At 38.8% G+C, this 27159-nt stretch overlaps 1 protein-coding gene across 4 annotated transcripts; it reads left to right on the top strand.

Moving 5' to 3' along the window:
- The first annotated feature begins 2363 nt into the window (after positions 1–2363).
- LIG4 (DNA ligase 4) lies at positions 2364–8851 on the top strand. 4 transcript variants are annotated; one of them, XM_027776195.1, is made up of 3 exons: positions 2364–2611; positions 2902–2979; positions 5010–8851. In XM_027776195.1, the coding sequence occupies exon 3, from the start codon at positions 5038–5040 to the stop codon at positions 7771–7773; it is 2736 nt and encodes a 911-aa protein (XP_027631996.1). In that variant the 5' UTR covers positions 2364–2611; positions 2902–2979; positions 5010–5037; the 3' UTR covers positions 7774–8851. The 4 variants fall into 4 exon arrangements, with proteins under 4 accessions (XP_027631996.1, XP_006159698.1, XP_006159700.1 ...); XM_006159636.3 differs by having other exon boundaries at positions 2365–2611; positions 2902–3135; XM_006159638.3 differs by lacking the exon at positions 2902–2979 and having other exon boundaries at positions 2365–2611.
- Positions 8852–27159: the final 18308 nt, after the last annotated feature.

The following is a 27159-nucleotide window of genomic DNA, read 5'->3' as shown; positions in this document are numbered from 1 at the left end:
AAAGGGCCCAGCCAGCTCCCACATAACCTGTTCTCCGTCTTCCTCCCCGGAGGGGAACCCAGCCCGCCCTGCCGGGCATGCGCAGGAGCCTCGGGCCTTAGTCCCGCGACGGTGGCCCGGACGGAAAAGATACCTCGGCGCCGCGGGCTCCTTCGTTTCTGAGTGACGGGAGTTGGTTTCTGGATGTCCTGGGATGCCCGAAAGGCCCTCACGCCGCACACCCGCGGCCTCTGGGTGAGGAGGAGCCGGGCCGAGCCGGACCTCGCCGAGCCCTCGATCGCTTTGCAGGATGCAGTTTTTGCAGAAGAAATTGTGTCTGCCGGAGAGGGTTGTTAGGGCTGTTGGCCGCGTCCAAAGGGTTTCCGTGGCTGTTTTCCAGTATCAGATGGATTGGCGAGGGCGGGCGCAGGTGTGTGAGACCCGGGGCTTGTACGATTTGGAGGGCTCTTTCAAAGGAGAACAATGCCGCTTGACCTTATTTTTTGCACACTTTACAAAAGCACAAGCCCTTGGGAACGCGTTGTTAACAGAGCCTTGGGAGCAGCCACAGCGTCCTTGAGCCCAGAGTCTCATTAGCTTCAGTGTAGGACTCCTGTACACCAAAATCTACCGGGTTGTGTGTCTACAAATGCCTGCCCCCTTCTTTGTCCATTCTATGCACCAATTTTTATAGATACAGGGGGTGCTTCATAAGTTTTTGTTGCTGTTTTTTAACCTATGTAGCTACAAACAGATGGCGAGCTCCAGGTGAGAGCATTGTTGATCTCCTAGAAAGAGGTAAACACTAAAGTAGACCTCTTCTGAAAATAGACTAATAATCACAGCAACTCCACAGCACACTTAGTTAAAAATCCTTGAATGTCTTTGAATTACACAGCTAAAATAACATGGTAAGTTGGAGACTAGGATTTGAATCTATTTTGAGTTTGGTTTGGTGCTTCATGGTTCCTCTCACATCACTAATGCAAAGTTAGTAGTTCAGTAAGTATGGAACAAGGTACCAGTGTACACAAATGTCCTCCCATAAGACAGACAAATGGCTGCTCCTGTAAAGGAACACTCCAAAGTGTAATGCTCCTCCAAAGTAAGGGTACTTCTTAATTATGAGAGGGAAGAACAGGTCATAGTAAAATTTTGATGAGAATCAACAGCTTCTGGAACATAACATCTGGGTTTGCTTTCACCTCTGAATTCCGAGTCTATAGCACAACTACTGCATCACGGCTGATGTTTTCTCTAGTTTGAACTTGTCTCCTCGAAATTCATGTATGTTTAGTTGTACTGTGAAGGTATGAAAAGGGTGGGAACTGTAATCCAGAGACGGGGCCTTCAGGAGGTGATTAAAATCACATAAGGTCATCAGATAATTGGATCTTGGTGGTTTTATAGGAGACAGATCAGAGCAGACACAAACATAACACGAACCTTATTCTCTGGCCATGTGTTTCCCCTGTACCACCTTGGGACTCTGCAGAGTCCCCACCAGCAAGAAGACCCAATGCAGTTGAATCTCCTCTGGCTTCCAGAACCTCAAATTAAATAAACCTTTTTTTTTTTTTTTTTGCTGCAATCCCTTCTCCATTCTCCTCTAAGGATCTTGGGCATGCACGCACAGGCGCCCGGCGTGAGTTTAAGCCACTAGGTCCAGTACTTGAACCATGATCGACTACATGGGAGTCCAGTGACATAGCCATCACGCTAACTGCTTGTCCCATAAACCTTTATTCTTTATAAATTACCATGGTGGCATTCAGTTGTTAGCAACAGTAAAGCAGACTAAGACAGTGTTCAGTAAAGGTTTATCAAACAACTTTATTTTGCATAGTCCACAGTTGATTTTCTGGACATGCAACTTTATTTGTATTATCAGTTATTTATGATTATGAATTATATATTATTTATGCATTAAGAGACAAGAACTCAGACCACAGAGGCAAACATGAAAAACAGCCTTAGGTAATTTTGCAAAAGCCTATTTTCCACCTAAATGAAATAGCAGATGTCTTGGGGAAGAGAATTCAGTCTTCCCTTCTGGACGCTTTCACCAGCAACCCGCTAGTGAGTGCGGTTAGCAGTCTACACACATAACAACTCCGAGATGCTGTCACTTCCTCAGCATCCTCATAACGAAGTCCACTCCTGTGTGGGTCAACCGCCTGCAAAGAGCACCTGCTTCTGTGGCTAACAGGAGCTGCGTCTGTAGTCACGGTTGTTACCAGGCGTCCTAGATCCTGCCTCGCAGCGGGTCCCAAGCGTCACTGCACCTGCGCACACTCTCCCGCGAGGTCAGGGCCTTCGGTCGCCCCTGCGCCTGCGCGTGGAGCAGGTGGCGGCAACGGCGTCTTCTGGCTCCAGCTTCCGGTTAGGCGGCGGCGCCGGGGGCTTGACGTCACTGGGAGGGGGCGGAGTCCAGGCGCAGGCGACTGAGGCGCGGGGCAAGACTAATGAGTTCAAGCCCCCGATCTAGACTCAGACCCGGCCGAGAGTTGAGGGGCTGGCAGTTTTTGACTCTCAAGAACTAGAACTGTGTTGCTTGCTTCACTTGCGGACGGCAGTCCCTCCAGAAACCGTCCAGACCTCGTGCTCACACGGGACCCTCGGGCTCCCAGAGGTAACGGGTCTGCCCAGGCCAGCTTCCCCCCAGAGCTTGGAGAGGAAGGAGGGAGGTGCTGTCCGAGTGGGAGGCCTGGGGGCTTGGGGGGGGCAGGCTCTGTTTCTCCGCACAGGGTTTGACTTGAACTAACTTGGGATCCCGGAGTCCCCTGGCCTTGTACCGCTCATCTCTAACCGCGGAGTGTCCCCGAGCACTTAACCTGCTGTGCAAGGCCGGTAAACCCGTCACAGGTTGCGTAAAGGGGACTCAAGTTGCGCTAGTCACTTTTTCTCCTTTTTTTCAAATAGCATTTAGTCATCTCCCGTATTCACTGAAGAAAACCTGTTAGTTTTGTTTCGTCACTGCATGGCCGAGGCCGGGTAGTCGTGAGTCATGATTCTGTGCTACGATCTCGTTACTCCCATTCATTCTCCATTCTCCTGGACGCTTTGCCTCTCGCCCTTAAAGAGTGAAGCCATCCCTCACCCCACCCCATCTGCTTAGTATTTTGCAGTATTTGTATTTGAAAGTTGCCTGGATCAGTAAGTATTATAGCACGGAAATTATCAAGGGCTAAGTCCAGGTAATCCGTTGACCACCTTATGTAGATTGTCTGATTTCGTCCTCACCCTAATCCCTACATGGCAGTGTAGCCTTGTGCTGATTTTGTGTGTGTGTTTCTCTTGTGTTTGCTCGAGTGGGGAAATGGGGAGTGAGAAATCTCTTGGTCTCTGCCCTGTAAACTTCTCACACCTGGGCTGCATGGTCTGGACACACAAGGTTAAACAGAGAACATATTTTACTTGAAATCTCTTGAAAGGTTTATTTATTTTAATGCCACATAATTGAAACTATATTAAAGTAAATATTATATAGTTGCAAATAGAACTTGAATGAGTAATTAAAACTTCAAAGAAATTTCATACTTATGGTAACCAGTTTAGGAAATATTCTAGAGCCTAGCCCAGTAAGGTATGAATGATTTCTTCTCTGACTTTGGAAGATACTTTAATGAAAATCTGTGTCTCAGCACATTTTACTTTTGTTTTATTTTTATTAACATTTTATTAAAATTCGTTCCCATCTTGTCCTTTTTTTTTTTATTTGCTATAGGGCAGGTGCCTTCTCTGAAGGAGGAGAGGAAGTGAGAACCTCCCCACCCCCTGAGGGAATGTCCATGCTACAGTCCCTTCTCTGTTCTCCTCTCAGGATTTGGGACACACATACACACATGTGCCTTGTGTATTTCTCAAGCCACTGGAACTGAGACTTGAACTGCATAGTCAGCCATAAGGCAGGATCTAGCTACCTTAACCACCATGTCATTGGCTACCGTCTGTGTTCTTTTTATTTACAGAATACATTTGTAAAGCAGAAACTTACTATATTTGCCCTTAGCACAGTGCCTGGCTCATATGTGGTCACTGAATACCTGGTGAATAGCAGGCATATATTCATGAACAAAAAGAAGATCTAGTGAATTTGATTTTTAAAATGGAAGCCCGTCGGTAGTATGGTTAAGGTCCCTGGATCCCACATGGCCAACTCTGCAGTTCAAGTCCTGAAACCAGCAGCTTGAAAAACATGCTGAGTGTCTGTGTGTGCATGCCCAAAATCCGAAAAGGAGGAAGAGATGGAGGAGAAGGAATTGTGGTGTGACCATTCCCCATGGGGTACTTTCTCTCTCTCTCTCATGCATGTGTCCTCTAGTAAATTAAAAAAGAAAATAACTAACTGTGATAAATAAGATAGGTAAAGTGAAGGCTTTATGGAGAGGATATTTTAAGTTGGGTATTGAATACTGAAAGAATTTGGCATAGCTAGCAGTTAAATAGTAAAAGTAAACAGACATATGCTATGGAGGAAGAGAATAATCTGTTTTGTTGTCAAAGATCCTATCTATGATTAGAATTTCAAGCTTCCCAAGTAGTTCAATTCAGTTAGTGATTTGTTAAAAACACATATTTTAAGAAGTTTGTTTCTGGTGCCATGTGTGGTAGTCTGAAAGAAAGAAGAGACATGTTTTTTGGAAAGCCCTTATCTCAGAAATGAATTGAGCCTGATTTTTTTTTGTCTCTGTTATGAGAAATATTCTTTTGTATTATTTACTAAAAAGCAATACAATAATTTAATGAAAGTTGGAATTTAGGGAGAAAAATAATTAATATGATCTTCAGAATTATATAGGAGATGGGGCTGGTGCTACTTTGATCATAAATACTAATTATGATTGAAGTAAAACATCTACACTTTCATCATTAAGTGTACATGTTGAAAAAATACATTATAATATTAATTTGTTTTCATCTAGTAAACATTAATAGACATGATTTACATGATCTCTGTAAGGTCTTTACATAAAATATTTAGTTGAATTTTATCTTTTACTTAAGTTATTCTCTTTTTGCTTTATTAGTTACACCGGAAGATTCACCACTGCTTCCATGGCTGCCTCTCAAACTTCACAAACTGTTGCATCACATGTTCCTTTTGCAGATTTATGTTCAACTTTAGAACGAATACAAAAGAGTAAAGGACGTGCAGATAAAATTAGACATTTTAGAGAATTTTTAGATTCTTGGAGAAAATTTCACGATGCCCTTCATAAGAACCAGAAAAATGTCACAGACTCTTTTTATCCAGCAATGAGACTTATTCTTCCCCAGTTGGAAAGAGAGAGAATGGCTTATGGAATCAAAGAAACTATGCTTGCTAAACTTTATATTGAATTGCTTAATTTACCTAGAGATGGAAAAGATGCCCTTAAACTTTTAAATTACAGAACTCCTACAGGAACTCGTGGAGATGCTGGGGACTTTGCAATGATTGCATACTTTGTATTGAAGCCAAGATGTTTACAAAAAGGAAGTTTAACCATACAGCAAGTAAATGACCTTTTAGACTCAGTTGCCAGCAACAATTCTGCCAAAAGAAAAGACTTAATTAAAAAGAGCCTTCTGCAACTTATAACTCAGAGTTCAGCACTTGAACAAAAATGGCTTATACGCATGATTGTAAAGGACTTAAAACTTGGTGTTAGTCAGCAAACTATATTTTCTGCTTTTCATAATGATGCTGCTGAGTTGCATAATGTCACCACAGATCTGGAAAAAGTCTGTAGGCAACTGCATGATCCTACTGTAGGACTCAGTGACATTTCTATTACTTTATTTTCTGCCTTTAAGCCAATGCTAGCCGCTATAGCAGATATCGAGCGAATTGAGAAGGACATGAAACACCAGAGTTTCTACATCGAAACCAAGCTGGATGGTGAGCGGATGCAAATGCACAAGGATGGGGATGTTTATCAGTACTTCTCCCGGAATGGATATGACTACACTGATCAGTTTGGTGCTTCTCCACGTGAAGGTTCTCTTACCCCATTCATTCATAATGCATTCAAAACAGATATACAGAACTGTATCCTTGATGGTGAGATGATGGCCTATAACCCTGAGACCCAAACGTTTATGCAAAAAGGGAATAAATTTGACATTAAGAGAATGGTAGAAGATTCTGAACTACAGACTTGTTACTGTGTTTTTGATGTATTGATGGTTAATAATAAAAAGCTAGGACACGAGACCCTAAGAAAGAGGTATGAGATTCTTAGTAGTACTTTTGCACCAATACTGGGTAGAGTGGAAATAGTGCAGAAGACACAAGCTCATACTAAGAATGAAGTAATTGATGCATTGAATGAAGCAATAGATAAAAGAGAAGAGGGAATCATGATAAAACATCCTCTGTCCATTTATAAGCCAGACAAAAGAGGTGAAGGATGGTTAAAAATTAAACCAGAGTATGTCAGTGGCCTAATGGATGAATTGGACATCCTGATTGTTGGAGGCTATTGGGGTAAAGGTTCACGGGGTGGGATGATGTCTCATTTTTTGTGTGCTGTAGCGGAGAATCCCCCTCCTGGTGAAAAGCCTTCTGTGTTTCATACTCTTTGTCGTGTTGGCTCAGGTTACACCATGAAAGAACTGTATGATCTGGGTTTGAAACTGGCCAAACATTGGAAGCCTTTCCATAAGAAATCTCCACCAAGTAGCATTTTATGTGGGACAGAGAAGCCCGAAGTGTATATTGAACCTTGTAATTCCGTCATTGTTCAGATTAAGGCAGCAGAGATTGTCCCCAGCGACATGTATAAAACTGGCTGCACGTTGCGTTTCCCACGTATTGAAAGGATAAGAGATGACAAAGTTTGGCACGAATGCATGACCCTGGGTGACTTGGAACAACTGAGGGGAAAGGCTTCTGGAAAGCTTGCGTCTAAACACTACTTCCTGGGTGGAGATGATGAGCCACGAGAAAAAAAACGGAGAACTGCCCCAAAGACGAGGAAAGTTATTGGAATTATCCAGCACTTAAAAGCACCTAATCTTTCTAACATAAACAAAGTTTCTGACATATTTGAGGATGTAGAGTTTTGCGTTATGAATGGATTAGACAGCCATCCAAAGTCTGACCTAGAGAATAGAATTGCAGAATTTGGTGGATATATAGTTCAAAATCCAGGTCCAGACACATACTGCGTAATTGCAGGGTCTGAGAACGTCAGAGTGAAAAACATCATTTCTTCAAATAAACATGATGTCGTCAAGCCTGAGTGGCTTTTACAGTGTTTTGAGACCAAAAGCTGTGTGCCATGGCAGCCCCGTTTTATGATTCATATGTGCCCATCAACCAAACAGCATTTTGCCCATCAGTATGATTGCTATGGTGATAGCTACTTTGTTGATACAGATTTGAACCAACTGAAGGAAGTGTTCTCAGGAATTAAACATTCTGAAGAACAGACTCCTGAAAACATGGCTTCTGTGATTGCCGATTTAGAGTATCGTTATGTCTGGGACCACTCTCCACTCAGTATGTTTCGACACCACACCATTTATGTGGATTTGTATACTGTTATTAATGACTTGAGTACCAAAATCAAGGGGACAAGATTAATCATTAAAGCTTTGGAGCTTCGATTTCATGGAGCAAAAATAGTTCCTTGCTTAGCTGAGGGAGTATCTCATGTAATTATTGGGGCAGATCATACTCGTGTTGCAGACTTTAAAGCTTTTAGAAGAACTCTTAAGAGAAAGTTTAAAATTTTACAAGAAGATTGGGTAACTGATTCAATAGACAAGTGTGAATTACAGGAGGAAAACCAGTATTTGATTTAAAGCTAGCGCTCATACTAGCCTCTGATCCAGCAGACTTATTGCTCCAAGTGGTAATAATATTAAGCTATATTTTAATTTGGTGTCTTAAAAGCGGTGCTGTAAAATAGTTACTAAATATAGGAAAAAGATAGTTTTAACTTTAAAGATCAAAAAGACACTAAATGGCCCAAAACCAAGCCAGAAAGTAATTCTCTTGGTGGCATATTATTTGTTGATTTTTAAAACAAAGATGAAATAATTAGGCAGTTTTTTAAAAAGGTGTTTGCTTAATATTCATCTAGAAATTAGAATTCTGACTCAGATATTAGTAAAACACATTTGGAAACTTTTAGAATTATAAAATTGTTGATCTAAACAGGATTTTCTACCATCAAGATTTTAATAGTTTTTATCGGAAGCATTGACGACAAAGGGCAGAATTGTTACAGCTGGACTTGTAAAATAAGTTTTTTACTTGAAGACTGAAATGCTTTTATTTATGAAATGTTGTAAACAAATTTATTTTTTAAAGTTCATGTCAGATATTAATAAAATCTCTCCAGTGATTGTTTTACCCAAATTAGGGGAAGCTGAGTGTAAACTTAAAATTAAATTGGTTCGATTTTAAAAAACCCTTACAATTGAAAAAGTAGACCACATTAATGTTTTCTAAAGTAGAATGTGTTTTCAAGAAAGTGCTTTAATGTAAATGTATACTCTGGTACAAATAGTATTCTCAACAAAATAATTCTTTATATAGAACTCACTGAGTAGGTGTTGAAATGTGATTTGTCTTGTCTGACTTTTCAGTAGAGAGATGTAAATTGTTTTGACTTTTTAAAGTGGTTCTTACAATTAAGTTGTTTAAAGTCAATGTGCATCCTATGTATTATGTCTGATTTATATGCCAAGTTTTGAAATACGACCTATATATTTGAAAAACATGCTTTTATGGTCATATTGAAATACATGTGGTACCTTTGATATTGTGTGCAGATTATTGGAAAGTGATTAGAAATTTTATCTGAGTAGTAGGACACATGTATATATTTTTGTCATATGTTTTTATTTAAATAAACTATTTAATATACTATCATAATAATCTCATGTTCTATTACATTATTTTAAAACAATTCATAATAGTTATTTCAGTTGGACAAATTTTATGGTGTCAATTTTTTAAAATTAATTAATTTATTCTATAAGAAAAACAGGCAGCCAACAGTGTCCGTGCTATTTCCACCCCTAATTAGAACTGGCCCCAATCACAGATAGGTGCATGCCTCGCGATGCTCAGGGAGGTCCCAGGACATAGACCAGTACCATTTCCACATGTGTCCAGTGACATTACCGTTGTGTTGTCACCTGACCAATAGAATTTTTGATTGGTTTGAACCAGGTTTCTTTTTAAAGACTATATTGGGTTGTCGGCAAAGTCATGGCTTATTTTTTCTATGTTTTTCTATGCAAAAATGCATCATGACTTTTCGACAATCCAATATTTTACATTACTGAGTGAGTTTTATTAAAAAATTGTAACTTTTTTATGTTATCTTTTATGTTATTTGTCACATTACTGAGTGAGCTTTATTAAAAAATTTTAACTTTTTCTATGTTTTTATTAAAAAAAATTTAACTGTGTTTCTATGTCTATTGAGGAAAATTACAAAATACAGTTAAGTGTAGTAGGGGAAAATGACCATAATTTTATCACCAAATAACATTTACTATTTTAGGTTATTGATGATATGGAAAATGCCAGTTAAATATTTAGTATAAGAAATAAGTGTAAAGCAAACTATAATGTTTTATTTAGTCAGCTTTTCTCTCTTAATAGATTGTGAGAATATTTTCATGCCACTAAAATACACCCAGATCATTTTAATTGCTGCACAATATTCCATTATTGAATGTAGTATACCAGCTAGTGCATTGTTCAAATTTTACACTGTTCCACCAGGCCATTCTCATTTTTTCTCTTTTTCCTCAAAGCACTGTAGTAAACCTTCCATTTGGTGTGCATACACTGCTCCAGTCTTCTTGGGTACATTCTTGGGCATGAAAGTGCTGGCTTAAAGCTATGTAGTGCAGTGAAAATACTGGCATAAATGCTTACTTAGATTCTCCTCCTCTTCATCTTTGTTAAGTGCTGGAGAGTTTGTTTACTCAGTTTTGTAGCTCTTTCTTACTTTTATTTCATTCTCCAGATAGTATCATTCTGTACCATAACTAAACATAGATAACACCCAGATATCTTTAACTCTGATATCTTTGATCTGCAGTTCATGTATCTATCCACATAAAGTCTCTACATGAAATCTACTAAGCCTCTCAAACTTACTATGGTTATAACTGTTCTTTTAAAAAGTTTTATCATGGAAAAATGAAAACATGCAAAAGAAACTGTTAGTATAATGAACCTACATTATTTTGAAGCAAATCTACATGACATAGTTTCATCTAAATATTCCATAGTAAAATTCTTGCTTATTCAAGACAGACATAGACTCACTTCCAGTACTCCATCTTCCCTAAGCATCTATCCACTCAGTTGCTCAAGCTAGAAACCAGAGAGTGGTACTTGATCTCATCTGTCCTATTTATTGCTCATACTGAACACATCTTGGATCATGGTAACTCAGAACTTATATCTGATCCAGGATGATTTTCAGACTGAGCCTTAGGCCTGACTTTCTCTTGCCCACCTCTTTTTGTTTTGAGAACTTTTTTATAGGGTACGTGCTCTCACTGGAGAGACAGATGAGAAAGCAAGAAATCACCCCCTGGGGGAAATGGCCATGCCATAATCCCTTCTCCATTCCTCTTTTGGGATCTTGCACACACAAACACACACGCCTGGCATGAGTTTTGGCCACACCACAATCCCCTCTCCATTCCCCTCCTGGGATCTTGCACACACATGCACACACACCCAGCATGAGTTTTAAGCCACCGAGTCTGGGACTTGAACTGCGGTCAGAGTCTAGTGATGTAACCTTTATACAATCTGCTTGTCCCTCTTGCGCTTTCTAACAAGTGGTTACTAACTGAGGCCAAACCTTGTTTTTCCCCCATAAATGTGTCTTCAATATTGGAATAATCACCTCCAATGCTGGATGACTAAATGCCCAACTGTAAGATAAGTCTTCTTATCACTGTGAACCATATTTTCCTTGTTTTAAAATTCCTTCCGAAGGGACCTGGGAAGAGCCTAGCCTACGTGTCATCCATCTTACTGAATCGATCACTTCACCTCAGTGATTATGGGCTACTCATATCATAACTGGCATAATAGCACATGATGACTCATGAACTTCCTTATCTATGTTTGGGTTGAAGTTCAGTCTTTCTGCTGACTCCCAGGTTTTCTAAAAAGCCTTGCTGACTTCCAAATTTTCTATAATACATAAGAACATCTACAAATCTTTCTATGACCTTTAAGTCACCACTTTAAGGTATCCCACCTTCTCAGCCAAACCAATGGATAAATTCCACTTATTTATACCTTTGTGTGTAGTGTCTCTTCCTGAAATGTATAAAAGATCTGTAACTTTGCCATGTGGGAAGAATTTTCTCAAGGTTTCTTGAGGGAATGTTTACCTGGGGCATAGTAATTCATACTGGTTTAGAAAAACCTCCTTCAGTGTTTTATAGGTTTGGTATTTCTGTTGACATGATTCTATTAAGGGAGTACAGACATACAGCTTTCGCCAAGAAGAAAAGATAATTATCTTTTGAACTGATGTATTTGTAGCCATCTAGTAAACTAGATTAATCCAGTAAATCCTGATAATCCTCAAGTGACAGTTGTCATGGGTAGGCCATCTATGAACTAATAGATACTTCCTTTGATATTTAAAATATTTGGGGACATAGGAAAAACATGGAAGTCTTTCCAAACCATTTCTTATATTTTATAAACTCAATACACCTAACAAAACAGTATAGAACCTAGAGCTACTAAAACTTTCCTGTGTTTTAACATAAAGTGGTGCCAGTTTGGAAAGCTGGTCATTTTACAAGTCACGTACTTATTCTGTGACTCAGGATCTGCACAAGAGAAGGAGAGCACTGCAAAATGATTTGTACAATAGTATTTCAAGAAGCGTTGTTCGTAATAGTCCTGAACTAGATGCACCCATTTATCTACCAACAGGAGAATGGAAAAGGAAGTTACAGCATATCCCTGCAATAGAACTCTACTGAACAACAAAGAGACGCACAATTATGTGTACAGTTTCCCAGGTGTTTGGGTTTTTTTTGCCAGAGGATGTGTGTGTTCACTAGAGAGACCGAGAGAAGAGGAAAAGGGAGAGAGCACCCCCCCAGTGTAATGTGATCATGCCGCCATCTCTTCTTCATTTCTCCACCCTGTGAGGATTTGGGGCATGCATAAGCATATGCCTACTGTGTTTTGTTTTTCTAGCAACAAGTCGAGGATTTGAACTGCAGTCAGCCATGTGGGATCCAGCTGCCTTAACTACTAGGCTATGGAGCCAGCTTGGATTCCCACTATTGAGTGACAAGCCAGATGCCAATGAGCATACCTATTGTATAATATGTGTTTTAATGTCATTTCAGGAATAGAGCTAGTCTATGGCAACAGAAATCAAAGCAGATGTGCCGCTGAGAAGGGGGCTAATGAAAGCGACAAAGGGAGCTGCCTTGCATGAGAGAAGTCTGTTTGATCCGTATATTGGTTAAGAAATGGAGAAAGGACTCCTAAAGGAGTTTCCCCTTCAATTGAGGAACAAAAGGATATTCCCCAAACTGAAAATTAATAAGGACTGAATTAAAGGTAGTGTCTTTCTAAGTGCTTGGAATTTAAATTTTAATGGCAGAAGATTCCAGACTTTGATTATAGTAATTAAGTAATATTAGCCATGAGTAGGGTCATAAGATTCCCAACATTCCCACTTGAAGTAAAAGTAATGTTTTAACTTAAATTCTTGAAATGTTTTGCGGCATGTAAACTGCTGGCTATAAGCACATAAACTCCAGGCTGAAGGGCGCCAGAGACCTGACGATTGTCCCCTCTCGGAATAGAAGTGATTTACTTTAGGCCCCACCAGTAGCCAGCCGATAGATAATCATGCCCGTTTAAACCAATTTTTGAGCCAATAATGTACCTGGGACTCCTACCCTTATTTTTGCCCTTTAAACGTGTGCAGGAATTCCTTGGAAAGACCAGCCTTTCTAGCATCAGCCGGCTTCCTGGCCCCTGTCTTTGCACAGCAGTAACTGCGCTTCCCTTTATCATCGCACTCCATGCGTAGTCTATGGTGCACAGGCCAGCTAACCTGGTTGGACTTTGCTAAAAGTTACCCAGATGTACACATTGGTCAAAGCTCTCGTGATTTGCTCATTTTACTCTAAGTGTATTTCAAGAAATTGAATGAACATTGAAAACAACTGCTAATTACACAGTTACATACAGAAGAAACATTCCAATAATATGTTTTAAAATGAATGTTGGAAAGAGAAAAGCAATACAATATTTTCAAATAATGTTAAATTTTAAGGAAAATGAGGGTGATCCAATATTTAAAAATACGTTATAGCAAGTAGCTGTGCCAGTAGATTACAGGTGACGATAAACAACTGGTGTATGAAATGCAACAGCATTCTCCCCTAAAGATACCATAATAGCACTAGGTAAAATAAAAACTGGAGACTTATTAAATATAAAAATTCTTCAAAAATAACATCAATAGCTTTTTGAGTTTCAGGATGACACAGCAGTGGCAATACAGATTTTTAATTCCTACCAAAAAAAAAAAATTCAAACAACATTATGTTTCACCTAAATGAACTAGAAAAAATGAGAACAAAACGTACTCAAAATTAGTAGAAGAAAAAAATAACAATCAGAGCATAAATACACAAAATAGGAACTAAATATATTACATAACAAAAGTTGGTTTTTGAAAAGATAAAATTGGCAAGAAATTAACTAGACAGAAAAAAGATCCAAATAAATAAAATCAGAAATGAAAAAGACATTATAACATATCACAGAAATACAAAAGATCATTACAAAATATTATAATAATTATATGCTATTACATGGGAAAACCTAGAGGAAATGGATAAATTCTTAAAAACATATAAAACACCAGGACTGAAATAGGAAGAAAAAGAAAACTCAAACACACAAAAATCAGTAATAAGATTGAATTAGGAAAAAAAAAAATCTAATGAAGAAAAGCCCAGAAACAGAGAGCTTCACTGATAAATTCTATAAAACACTTATAGCATTTAATGAAAACTGACATTGGGATCAGCAGTTGATGTAATGGCTATGTAGTTGGACTCCCATGTAGTCGACCGTGGTTCAAGTTCTGGACCCAGTGTCTTAAACTCATGCCCTGCGGGTGTGCATGTATATCCAAGATCTCAACGGTTGAATGGAAGAGAAGGGAATGCGGTGTGGCCATTCCCCCCGTGGGGTGGGGGGGGAGGTGATTTCTCATTTTCTGTCTCTCTGTCTCTGTCTCTCTGGCGAGCGCATGCGCCCTATAGCAAAAACCTCTCCAAAAAACCCCCCCCCAAAAAAAAAGAGAGAGAACTGACACACTTTCCAAACTATTCCAAAACAAAACAGAGGAAATCCTCCCAAACTCATTTTATAAATCCAGTATTACTCTGATACCAAAACTAGACAAAGACACAATAAAAAAAAGAAAGCTACAGAGCATTTACTTGATGGAAATAGATGCAAAATTCCTCAACAAAATACTTGCAAACTGAATCCAAAAGTACATCAAAAATAGACACACTGTTCAAGTTGGGTTTTTCCCAGAGATGCAGGGTAGCTCAAATCAATAAAAATGACACACCACATCAAAAGAACAAAGACAAAAACTGTATGATCATCTAAATGTGGAAAAAGCATTTCACAAAATACAGCATCCCTTCATGATAAAATCTTTCAATAAACTAGGCATAGAAGGCACACACCTCACCATGATAAAGGCCACAGGTTACACGCCAATAGCTAACCTGATGCGAACAGAGAAAAGTGGCAGTTGTTCCTCTAAGAACTGGAACAAGGCAAGAACATCCATCCTTACGACTCATATTCAATTAGAACTAAAAGTCATGACCAGAGCAATTATGCAAGAGAAGTAAACAGGGCATTTGAATTGGATAGGAGGAAATCAAATGATCCATTTATAAACAACATGATCTCATACAGAGAAAAATCTAAAGACCACCAAAAAATGTTTAGCACTGATAAAAAGTGAATAAAGTTGCAGGATGCAAAATCAACATGTAACACCTGTAGTGTTTTTGTACACACAAATGAACTAGCTGAAAAGGCAGTAAAAAAAATCCTATTTATAATAGCTAGAAAAAAATCCTAGAAATAAATTTAATCAAGGAGGTAATAGATATGTATTCACTAACTATAAATCACTGATGAAAAAAATCTAAGAAGACATGAAAACATAGAAGACTTCCCATGTTTATGGATTGGAAGAATTAATATTGTTAAAATGTCTATGCTACCAATATGACCTACAGATTCAAAATTGATTACAGGTATAAATATAAGTCCTGGAACTATGAAGCTACTAAAGAAAAACATAGGGAAATGCTTCAGGAAATTGGTCTGGGCAGACAGTATGTGAATAAAACCTCAAGAGTACAGGCAATGGAAGCAAAAATAGACAATTGTTATTACACCAAACTAAAGAGTTTCCTCGCCATGATCAAGATATGAAAGTATCCTGTATTTATTAATAGACAAATGGATAAAGAAAATATGTGTATACATACAATGGAATACTATTCAATTGTTAAAAGAAAATGAAATGTTGTCATTCGTGGCAACACAGATGAGCCTAGAGGACAATATGTTAATGAAATAAGCCAGGGACAGAAAGAAAAAAACTGATGTTCTCATTCATACACAAGAACTAAAAAGTTAACCTACAGAACTAGAGAGGGGCTGGACAGCACCGTGGTGGTTAACATGACTGGATTCCACATGACTGATGGCACAGTTTGAGTCCTGGACCTAGTGGATTTTAAAAAATGCCAGGTTTTTTTGTGTGTGCATGCTCAAAATGCCAGGAGGGGAATGAAGGAGAAAAGATTGTAGCCTGGCCATTTCGCTACCCTGGGGAAGCTTTCCTACTTGCTCTTCTCTCTGTGTTTCTCTAGTGAGTGCATAAGCGCTATAGAAATCTCTTTTTATGTAGAGAGTAGAATAGTGGTTACTAGAGATTGAGAAGAGTAGAGGGGATGGAAAGATAGGGAGACGATGGTTAAATTATAGTTAGATAAGAGCAGTAAGTCATGCTGTTCTACAGCATAGTAGGGTAATTCTAGTAAATAATGTATGATAGTTTTCAAAATAACTAAAATTATTTGAATGTTCCCAACACAAAATTAATGTTTGAAGTGATGACTATGTTACTTTCCTTGATTTGACCATTTCACAATATGTTAATGCACTAAAAGGGATCACACTATCTCATAAACATGTACAATTATTTTGTCAAATGAAATAATGATATAAGGGACCAGCAGATGGTGTAATGGCTACATCACTGGACTCCCCTGTAGTCCACCGTGGTTTGAGTTCCACATCCGGTGGCTCAAAACTCTCACCGAGGCATATTTCATGTGTCCTGGAGATGCTGAGGGGAGAATGGAGGGGAAGGGATTGTGGCGTGGCCATCCCCCTTAGGGGGTGATTTCTTGCTTTCTGTCTCTCTGTCTCCCTGGTGAACACACATGCCCTATAGCAAAAATACTGCTACTACACTAATAATAATATGAAAGATAAGTGATCAAAATCTCTTCCCCACAATACAAGCATTCTTTCAATCAAATTGCCTTCTTTTTTAAAAAACAATGATTCAATTAATTAATTAATTTCAATTTGACCAGAGAGTGACAGAGAAAGAGAAAGAGAGAGAGAGAGAGAGAGAGGGAAAGTGAGAAAGCAAGCCACCAGGAGGTCTAGGACCTGAATCGTGGTCAGCCCTGTGGGAGTCCAGTGCCCTTAACCACCACTCTCTGCTGGCTCACAGATTGCCTTCTTTAAGTTTCCTCTTGTAAAAACATTCTACATAGAGATTAAGGAACAGCCACCATAGTTCCAACTCCACCAACTTAGGGAAAGCATAGAAATTAATGATATTTTTGCCCTTAAACACTTTTAACATAATTCTGGCATTGGATTTTCACTCAAATAATTTCTCTACGTATTGTTTTTACATTAGTGTTAATATACTTTTTGTTAGATGGTAGGCAAATAATAAATGAAAATTAATGAATTCCTGAGAATCTTAGTTGAAATTTTGTTATTCAGAGTTTATTTATTTATTTATTTATTTATTTATTTCGCCAACAGGTGTGTGTGCATTCGCCAGCGAGAGAGCTGGTGGGAAAGCATCCACCGTCATGGGATATGGTCGTGTCACAATCCCTTCTCCATCTTTTTGCTGTTTGGGGCAGACACACACTCATGCCTGGTGTGTTCTTTCTGATGATGGGTCTGGGACTCAAAGCTCACTGTCATATATGTGGGATCCAGCTTTCTTAATCACCAGGCCACAGGGCCGGCCTATGTTTAATATTAATTAATGAGATAAAATGGCCAAAGCTCCTGATAATCTTTATAAAGAGAACTACTAGGCTTAGATTTTTGTACTTGCTGGTTAAGAAATATGTATTTAACAGCTTCTGCTGAATTAAATGTATGGCTGTCAAGACAGAAGAGAAAATTGAGTTTAGTGACTAATACAGGTCTTCAAATTCTTACTAAATGTGTATCAGAGTACTTAAGGGAAAAAAATATGGTTCATTTCTATGCTTTCCCTAAATTTAACGCTTTATATAAGTGAGTAAGAGTTAGATAAGAGCAGTAAGTCATGCTGTTCTACAGCATAGTAGGGTAATTCTAGTAAATAATGTATGATAGTTTTCAAAATAACTAAAATTATTTGAATGTTCCCAACACAAAATTAATGTTTGAAGTGATGACTATGTTACTTTCCTTGATTTGACCATTTCACAATATGTTAATGCACTAAAAGGGATCACACTATCTCATAAACATGTACAATTATTTTGTCAAATGAAATAATGATATAAGGGACCAGCAGATGGTGTAATGGCTACATCACTGGACTCCCCTGTAGTCCACCGTGGTTTGAGTTCCACATCCGGTGGCTCAAAACTCTCACCGAGGCATATTTCATGTGTCCTGGAGATGCTGAGGGGAGAATGGAGGGGAAGGGATTGTGGCGTGGCCATCCCCCTTAGGGGGTGATTTCTTGCTTTCTGTCTCTCTGTCTCCCTGGTGAACACACATGCCCTATAGCAAAAATACTGCTACTACACTAATAATAATATGAAAGATAAGTGATCAAAATCTCTTCCCCACAATACAAGCATTCTTTCAATCAAATTGCCTTCTTTTTTAAAAAACAATGATTCAATTAATTAATTAATTTCAATTTGACCAGAGAGTGACAGAGAAAGAGAAAGAGAGAGAGAGAGAGAGAGAGGGAAAGTGAGAAAGCAAGCCACCAGGAGGTCTAGGACCTGAATCGTGGTCAGCCCTGTGGGAGTCCAGTGCCCTTAACCACCACTCTCTGCTGGCTCACAGATTGCCTTCTTTAAGTTTCCTCTTGTAAAAACATTCTACATAGAGATTAAGGAACAGCCACCATAGTTCCAACTCCACCAACTTAGGGAAAGCATAGAAATTAATGATATTTTTGCCCTTAAACACTTTTAACATAATTCTGGCATTGGATTTTCACTCAAATAATTTCTCTACGTATTGTTTTTACATTAGTGTTAATATACTTTTTGTTAGATGGTAGGCAAATAATAAATGAAAATTAATGAATTCCTGAGAATCTTAGTTGAAATTTTGTTATTCAGAGTTTATTTATTTATTTATTTATTTCGCCAACAGGTGTGTGTGCATTCGCCAGCGAGAGAGCTGGTGGGAAAGCATCCACCGTCATGGGATATGGTCGTGTCACAATCCCTTCTCCATCTTTTTGCTGTTTGGGGCAGACACACACTCATGCCTGGTGTGTTCTTTCTGATGATGGGTCTGGGACTCAAAGCTCACTGTCATATATGTGGGATCCAGCTTTCTTAATCACCAGGCCACAGGGCCGGCCTATGTTTAATATTAATTAATGAGATAAAATGGCCAAAGCTCCTGATAATCTTTATAAAGAGAACTACTAGGCTTAGATTTTTGTACTTGCTGGTTAAGAAATATGTATTTAACAGCTTCTGCTGAATTAAATGTATGGCTGTCAAGACAGAAGAGAAAATTGAGTTTAGTGACTAATACAGGTCTTCAAATTCTTACTAAATGTGTATCAGAGTACTTAAGGGAAAAAAATATGGTTCATTTCTATGCTTTCCCTAAATTTAACGCTTTATATAAGTGAGTAAGATATATTCTATACCATATGATTCTAACAATGATTTTTATAATTATTTGAGTAGGACTTACAGGAATTCTGAAACTAAAGTCTAAACAGAAAAGCAGGGGTAGATGTTTCCTCCACTCCATTCTAAATTGTTTTCTTTAAGCTGAAAAGTTGGTGTCAATAGATGTAGAGACTGCTGTGAGTCTTGAAATTTAGTTTTAAGTGACAACAGGCAATCAATCTATCATAGGGTGTCTGGCTTTAGAGTAGGGCATCAGTTTTTAATTGGTACTCTGGAGACCCAAAGGATTTACAAGGCTGTTTCCATCTAAAGTTAGTAATCATTTTAATATCTTAGAATGGCTTTTTATACGAACTAGTGAATAATCTAATGAATTTTTCCTTTAAAATGTGTTAATATAAAGACTCTGAGTGTGCACATTAAGCAAGCACTTGTGAAAGTGGAATCTGACAAGTGGCAATACCACTCATTCACTGACTCATATGATCATTTGGCTAAACATCCCTTGCTGAAGTGGGGATTAGAGCCATTATTCAATTTCAAATATTGGGTTGTTGGGAAAGTCCTAACCCATTTTTGCATAGAAAAATGATAAAAATATGCCAGGACTTCCACAACAACCTAATAGTTTTTATTCTTGGATATGCAACTTAATTACTTTCATAATAATCTGTCTTAGTTCATGTTGCATTTCTATAACAGAATACCATGAGTGGGTCATTCATAAAGAAAAGAGGTTTATTCAGTTCACAATTCTTCATGCTGCGAAGTTCAAAATTGGGCTGCTACATCTGGTCATCTAATAGTGAGGGCCCATGTTGCTTACAATCCCGGCACAGAAGTGGAAGGAAAACTACCCATATGCAAAAAAGACAAAACACAAGGGGATAGCCTCAATTGATAACAACCCACTGTCATGAGATATAACCCATTTCTGTCAAAACTAGTCTGGTGAGAGCGAGAACTCACTATTCCAAGAATGGCATCCACGCACCCATGGGAGCTGAGCCTCCACAGCCCAAACACCTCCCGTTAGGCCCCGATGCACCGGCACCAAGCCTCAGCATGAGCTTCTGTGTGGATAAACCATATGTGAACCATAACAATACGTTTAATAAAAAAAGGAAAAATAAGGTACATTAACTATGATAAAGCAAGTTAATAAAGAATACACACACACACACACACACACGCATACATGCACACACATTACAAATACATAATACATGATTGTCATTAGTTAATAAATTATATTCACCTTGTCAAAATTGCCATACATCATATCAGGTTTTTTTTCTAACAGTTCCAAAAACGATATTGAACAAAAGAGAAACTACATTGACAGTTGTACCCAGCTCGTCTCTTACTTATTAGCAACAGAGCCTTGTTCATATCCCCAGTGCGCTTCCTTGTGGAACAGGCTGCTTGTAAATAGTCCCTCTCATTCTCTTTCTCTAGCCACTTTTTTTTTCTACAGAAAAATAAAAAATGACCATTTTAAATAAATAATTCACTTCATTTGTTTGCAGCGCAATCTGCCAAAATTAAAAACCAAGAAATTAAATCCTTTTATACATTCTTGATGCTGACACAGCTCATTTTTTAGCATATGTTTTAATTTACTATATATCTATTTAGTATATTTCAATATATACTAGGTTCCGAAGTAGAATGTATTAGGCTATTTTAACATTTTTACCAACAATGTATGGCTACTTTCATGATTTAGTAAGAGAGTTAAACTGAATCCACTCACTTAAAAAATCTGGACATACATTATGTATTTTGTCCCAATTACTATTGTTGCACAGCTGGTCTGCCGAAACCTGGTGGCATATCCATGTCCATTACAGCTGGATGTTCACACAGGACATAGCAGGATGTCCAGTCGTGGTTTCATTAGGGTCAGATGATCAAGAGTCGCTCTCTCTCCTCTTGGCCTTGAAGAAGCAAGAGAACGTAGATCTCACAGCCTAAGAAATGGAGCTACAGCAACCAGGAGAAAAGGGAAGTGATGGTTCTCCCTTTGTTATTCAGAAAAGAAAGCAACAGAAAACTGATACAGAGTTTTGGTTCCAGGAGTGGGGTGCTCCTTAACAAATACCTAAAGAGTGACTTGGAAGTGGGTAGTGAGAAGTGTTTGGAAGAAATTTGAGAAGCTTGGAGTGCAGTCACCTAGCAGATAGCAACATGGATTTCAAGGATCCTGACAGTGAAGTCTCCAAAGAAGTGAGGAACATATTTCTGGACACTAGAAGGGGAGTCCTTGGTATGTCGTGGTAAAAATCTTAGGAAATTATCTTTTAATTATGGGACAAGCAGAACTTACAGGGAATAAACTTGGGTATGTAGCTAAGGAGGTTTCCGAGCAAAATATTGTAGTACCACCTGGTTTCTTGTTGCTTATAGTAAAAGCGGGAAAGATTTAAACAAATCCATTTTTTTCTATTAAACAAAAAGGAACCACAAATTAATGATTTACAAATCCATTTTTTTCTATTAAACAAAAAGGATTCATAAATTAATGATTTTAAAAAAATTATCAGCATCTCTAAAGGCTTCTGACATTAAGAAATTTTCCCCAAAAGTGTGGTATGCCGAAAAAGCCAAAAATGTGAGTACATTAACTTTGCTCTATCTTCAAGTATACCTAAAACAGGTTATTCAATTTTACAAAGGATTTCTTTAAATAGAGAATAGAGATCCTTTCAGACCTTCTCAATCAACCCAGAGGCTTACAAAAAAGTGTAAGTAGATGGTCCCCAAGCCATTTGAGCAGGAAGATGAGGTAGAAAAACAATATTGCAATGATCTAGTGTGTGGAATTTGTCTACTAAAGCGAGCTCCTTAGAAATCCTCAGGAGTTCCACAAAGGTTCTTGAGAAAATTGTTTCAGCAAAAATATTGCCAGCTCAGACTGAAAGGAACAGAGAAGGTATAAAATAAAAGGAGGTATAGGGGCTTTTCAAAATTCTACTGGCAGGAAGCAGACTCAGCAAACTACGCAGTTAAAAACTAAGACCTTCTTTGATGAAGAAAGAAAGGTGACTTGAGGTGCAGAACCATTAAGTTCAGAGGATAGATCCAAGAACCACAGGGAATTATTCCCAAGCTTTGAAAGTGAACTAAGGAATTCTGCCCATTAGCTTGACTGGATTTCAGAGCTGCTATGGATAAGAGACTCTTTATTTACCATGTTACCTGTGTTTTGAAGGAGAATGTCTATAGCTGTCATCTTCTCTGTCCCATCATTGCACATTGGTATGTCTGGCCAGATAAATTCTCTTTCAGTTTCACAGGTTCATAAACAGAGAACAGTCCTTAGTTTACCCAGGAACCTCATTTAGTCATGAACCTGGTTTAGATGATTAGTCTTTGTTGTTATTGTTTTTGCTGATACATAGTGAGATGAGACTCTTGAGAATCTTGGGAGGGAATATTATTAGGGTCAGTGGAAAGTCTGCAGTGAAAAGATTTTAAAGTAATTCCATGATGCTTGCATTCCGGTGTTCATCTCTTGCAGAATTCCCTCCATTTTGTTGTGAGCAGGACCTGTGATATTCTTCTTATGAACAGAATGTGACAAAGGCGATTGCACCACATTATGTAAGTCTCAGTATTCCTAACATTCTTACCATGATCTCGTTTTTTTTTTCATTGTTTACTTTTATAGAAGGAATCTGTGGTGAATCCTATAGCTTCAAGGGACCGAAAGCTACTAACCACCATGAAGGCAGGACAGTACCAGAGAGGCTTTCCCAGGGGAACTTCCAGGTAAGAACAGCAAATGCTAACTAGTACACACATTCTTGTGCTTTCTTCCCCTTCAATGACTAAATATCAACGCTCCCAGCTGTGTCCAGTGTCTAAGAGGCACTAAAGAAGCCCTTCTCTAAACTTGTTTGATCTGTAATGCCTACAGGAAGAAATTCAGATTGATTGTATTAATTCCCAAACTACTTTTTCATCTTTCTGTCTGCTTAGCCAATTCTCACCAAACTGACTTACTAGGCTTCACCCTTCTTACTCCATGGATATCCTGTTTCCTCTGTTTGAAAAGCCCTCTCAGAACACCTGCCATAGCAATCCTCACCTTTCCAAAACCTATTTATCTCTAAAGCCACAGATTGTATGCAATCTTTACCCACAAAACTACCCCAATATTCTAGGTAAGGTCTCTGTCCCCTATAAATTTAGAATTTATTTGTGTTCTTTATAATTTTATATGTCATAATCTATTTATGAAATATTATATTTTGGTTTCATTCTTTGAAGATATGAATAACATTCTATGCAAATCTTATGCTTCAGTCGTCTTCTGTTTCTTGGATGTTTTATAAATATCTTTAGAGTAAAACTACAAAGTATTGCCTCACCTTTTTTTTGAAACTTTTTTTTTTTTTTTGATTCATAGTACCATGGTTGTGTTCTGATTTAGAGATTTAATACTGGCACATACGTAATTAACCATATACAGAGCTGAAATCTTCTTTCACTAAAAAAACTACTGACATGTATGGCTCAGTGGTTAAGAGCATAATTTCTGAACCCAATGAACTTGGGTTTAAAATCTGGCTTCCCTGCTTTGATTATTATGCAACCCTTCTATGCCTTAATTACCTCTTCTATAAAACATAATAATAATGGTGTTTCTTTTATAGAGTTGTTTTGAGACTTGTATGCTTGTGTGCTTGTTAGAATGGTCCTTAGCATGCTGTGCTGTAGCATGACCTTCATACATGGTACAAGAAACAAGTAAGAGAAGCACAGGTGCTGTGATACACTGTAATAGCAGAGGCCGGACAGAGAAAAGAGGTGTGTTTGTAAGGGAAACCCCCACAGGGCATTATCAGTCATTTCTTCCTTTCTTTTTTTTTTTTTTTGAGAGGTTTTTCCTATAGGGCGTGTGCGCCCACTAGAAAGACAGAGACAGAGAGACAGAAAGCGAGAAATCACCCCCCAGCGGGGATGGTCACACTGCAATCCCTTCTCCTCCATTCTCCTCTTGGGATCTTGGGCACGCACGTACACACACCCGGCGTGAGTTTAAGCCACCAGGTCCGGGACTCGAATCACTGTCAACTACATGGGAGTCCAGCAACATAGCCATTACGCCAACTGCTGGTCCCATAGTCATTTCTTCCTTTCTTGACAACCCTTCACAACTGGAGATGACTTTGCTCCATCTAGTTGTCAAGCCTGGCATCACGGTGCTGTCACTAGTGAGATGAGACAAGAGCAGAACAACCTTCCACAACAAGAAATTGTCCAGAATAAAATGTCAATAGGCTGAACTTGTTCTGGAATTATCTGCCATGTAATGAGGAAAGACCTTCTATTACTTGTGGGTAGCCCTCTGGGTAATGCAGGATCACAGCTGTATCACAAGTCAGTTTCATTCATAAAACAAATGCAAATTCCTACTACTTCCCTTAGAAGGGTACATGGGTTAATTAGTCTTGCAAAGTCCTTTGAAGATGTAAAGTCCTATGTAAGTGGTACCATTAATTACCATTCTGGAAAACCTATGCTGTGACTCTACTTGTTACCTTGTACAGTCAAGCCTCAAAGACCTGAACAATACGGAGTTATTTTTGATAAGTTGAACATTTATAATGAGAAAGATAGGCATCAGGGAACTTAAATGATTTTAGATAATGGGGATGTGATAATATATAAACTGGCTCATTGAGACTGGGAAAAATATAGGTTTTTGCTTTGGAATATATTTCCTAGATTGGAATAAGTTTCTTCTAACTTTGCAATACTATATAACTAGGAGGATAATAGCAAGACTCTATAACCTGAGTTTAAATGATCATTATGAAACAAAAACAATTCATAAAAATAAATATCTGAGAACCAGCAGCATAATGGTTATGTCACTGGACTCCCACGTAGAGTTAACCGTGGTTCGAATCTTGGACCCCTGCAGCTTAAAACTCACACCAGGGGTGTGTGCATGCGCATTCAAGATCCCAAGAGGAGAATGGAGGAGAAGGGATTGCAGCATAGCCATCCCCCTGGGGGGAGACTGCTCATTGAGTGTGGTCACTATGAGTATTCAGAATTCTTTATCTGACATTTCTGTGTAATTCTCTGTGCTGCCCACTGTTGGTGAGGGGTTACTATGCTCACCTGGGGGAGGGTTAGCCCCTTGTTTTCTCATGTTTCTTTGAGATCTGTGCTGTTTTTTGATCATCTGATGCAGTTTTCACTTTTTTCTATTTATTGGAGTAGATTATGTCTAAGAGGAAATCTCAGCCTTGGTTCCCAGGTATGTTTCTTCTGGAGGGCTGTGTCTCCCAGGCCAGAATAGTCACTTCAGGTGGTTGGCTCCTCTACCAAACATTCGGTTCTTGCTGGGTGGTGGCAAGCTAAGGAGATATAACTTAGTGAAGACGGCAAGTCACAGTGCGTGGGCAGCTGTGCCAACAGTTCCAAAGTGACACCCTGTGGTGGACTCCAGAGAGGAGGCCTGCCCAGACCAGGATGAATTTTTCCGGCGGGCAGGGGGAACCCAGACTACCAGAGTGGTTGGTGACAGAGTGGCAAAAGTTACAAAGTTTGACAAGCATGAAAGTTTAACAGTGCAATCAATTCTAATCAATTTATCAATTGGTATTTAAGGTATGCCTGTATAAATTATAACTGAATTGGGAGAAAAAAAATCTAAAAATCTAAGTCTAACTTCAATAGAGAGCAAAATCTGATTTCTAATTTTAGTTTCTCCATCTCGCTCTCTTTTTTTTTGGAGAGGTTTTTTGCTATAGGGCGTGTGCGCTCACTAGAAAGACAGAGACAGAGAGACAGAAAGCGAGAAATCACCCCCCAGCGGGGATGGTCACACTGCAATCCCTTCTCCTCCATTCTCCTCTTGGGATCTTGGGCACGCACGTACACACACCCGGCGTGAGTTTAAGCCACCAGGTCCGGGACTCGAATCACTGTCAACTACATGGGAGTCCAGCAACATAGCCATTACGCCAACTGCTGGTCCCATAGTCATTTCTTCCTTTCTTGACAACCCTTCACAACTGGAGATGACTTTGCTCCATCTAGTTGTCAAGCCTGGCATCACGGTGCTGTCACTAGTGAGATGAGACAAGAGCAGAACAACCTTCCACAACAAGAAATTGTCCAGAATAAAATGTCAATAGGCTGAACTTGTTCTGGAATTATCTGCCATGTAATGAGGAAAGACCTTCTATTACTTGTGGGTAGCCCTCTGGGTAATGCAGGATCACAGCTGTATCACAAGTCAGTTTCATTCATAAAACAAATGCAAATTCCTACTACTTCCCTTAGAAGGGTACATGGGTTAATTAGTCTTGCAAAGTCCTTTGAAGATGTAAAGTCCTATGTAAGTGGTACCATTAATTACCATTCTGGAAAACCTATGCTGTGACTCTACTTGTTACCTTGTACAGTCAAGCCTCAAAGACCTGAACAATACGGAGTTATTTTTGATAAGTTGAACATTTATAATGAGAAAGATAGGCATCAGGGAACTTAAATGATTTTAGATAATGGGGATGTGATAATATATAAACTGGCTCATTGAGACTGGGAAAAATATAGGTTTTTGCTTTGGAATATATTTCCTAGATTGGAATAAGTTTCTTCTAACTTTGCAATACTATATAACTAGGAGGATAATAGCAAGACTCTATAACCTGAGTTTAAATGATCATTATGAAACAAAAACAATTCATAAAAATAAATATCTGAGAACCAGCAGCATAATGGTTATGTCACTGGACTCCCACGTAGAGTTAACCGTGGTTCGAATCTTGGACCCCTGCAGCTTAAAACTCACACCAGGGGTGTGTGCATGCGCATTCAAGATCCCAAGAGGAGAATGGAGGAGAAGGGATTGCAGCATAGCCATCCCCCTGGGGGGAGACTGCTCATTGAGTGTGGTCACTATGAGTATTCAGAATTCTTTATCTGACATTTCTGTGTAAT

The sequence above is a fragment of the Tupaia chinensis genome, unplaced genomic scaffold, assembly GCF_000334495.1.
Source record: "Tupaia chinensis unplaced genomic scaffold, TupChi_1.0 Scaffold000644_1, whole genome shotgun sequence".
Classification (NCBI taxonomy): Eukaryota; Metazoa; Chordata; class Mammalia; order Scandentia; family Tupaiidae; genus Tupaia; species Tupaia belangeri.
This window is presented reverse-complemented; position numbering and strand designations above follow the sequence as displayed.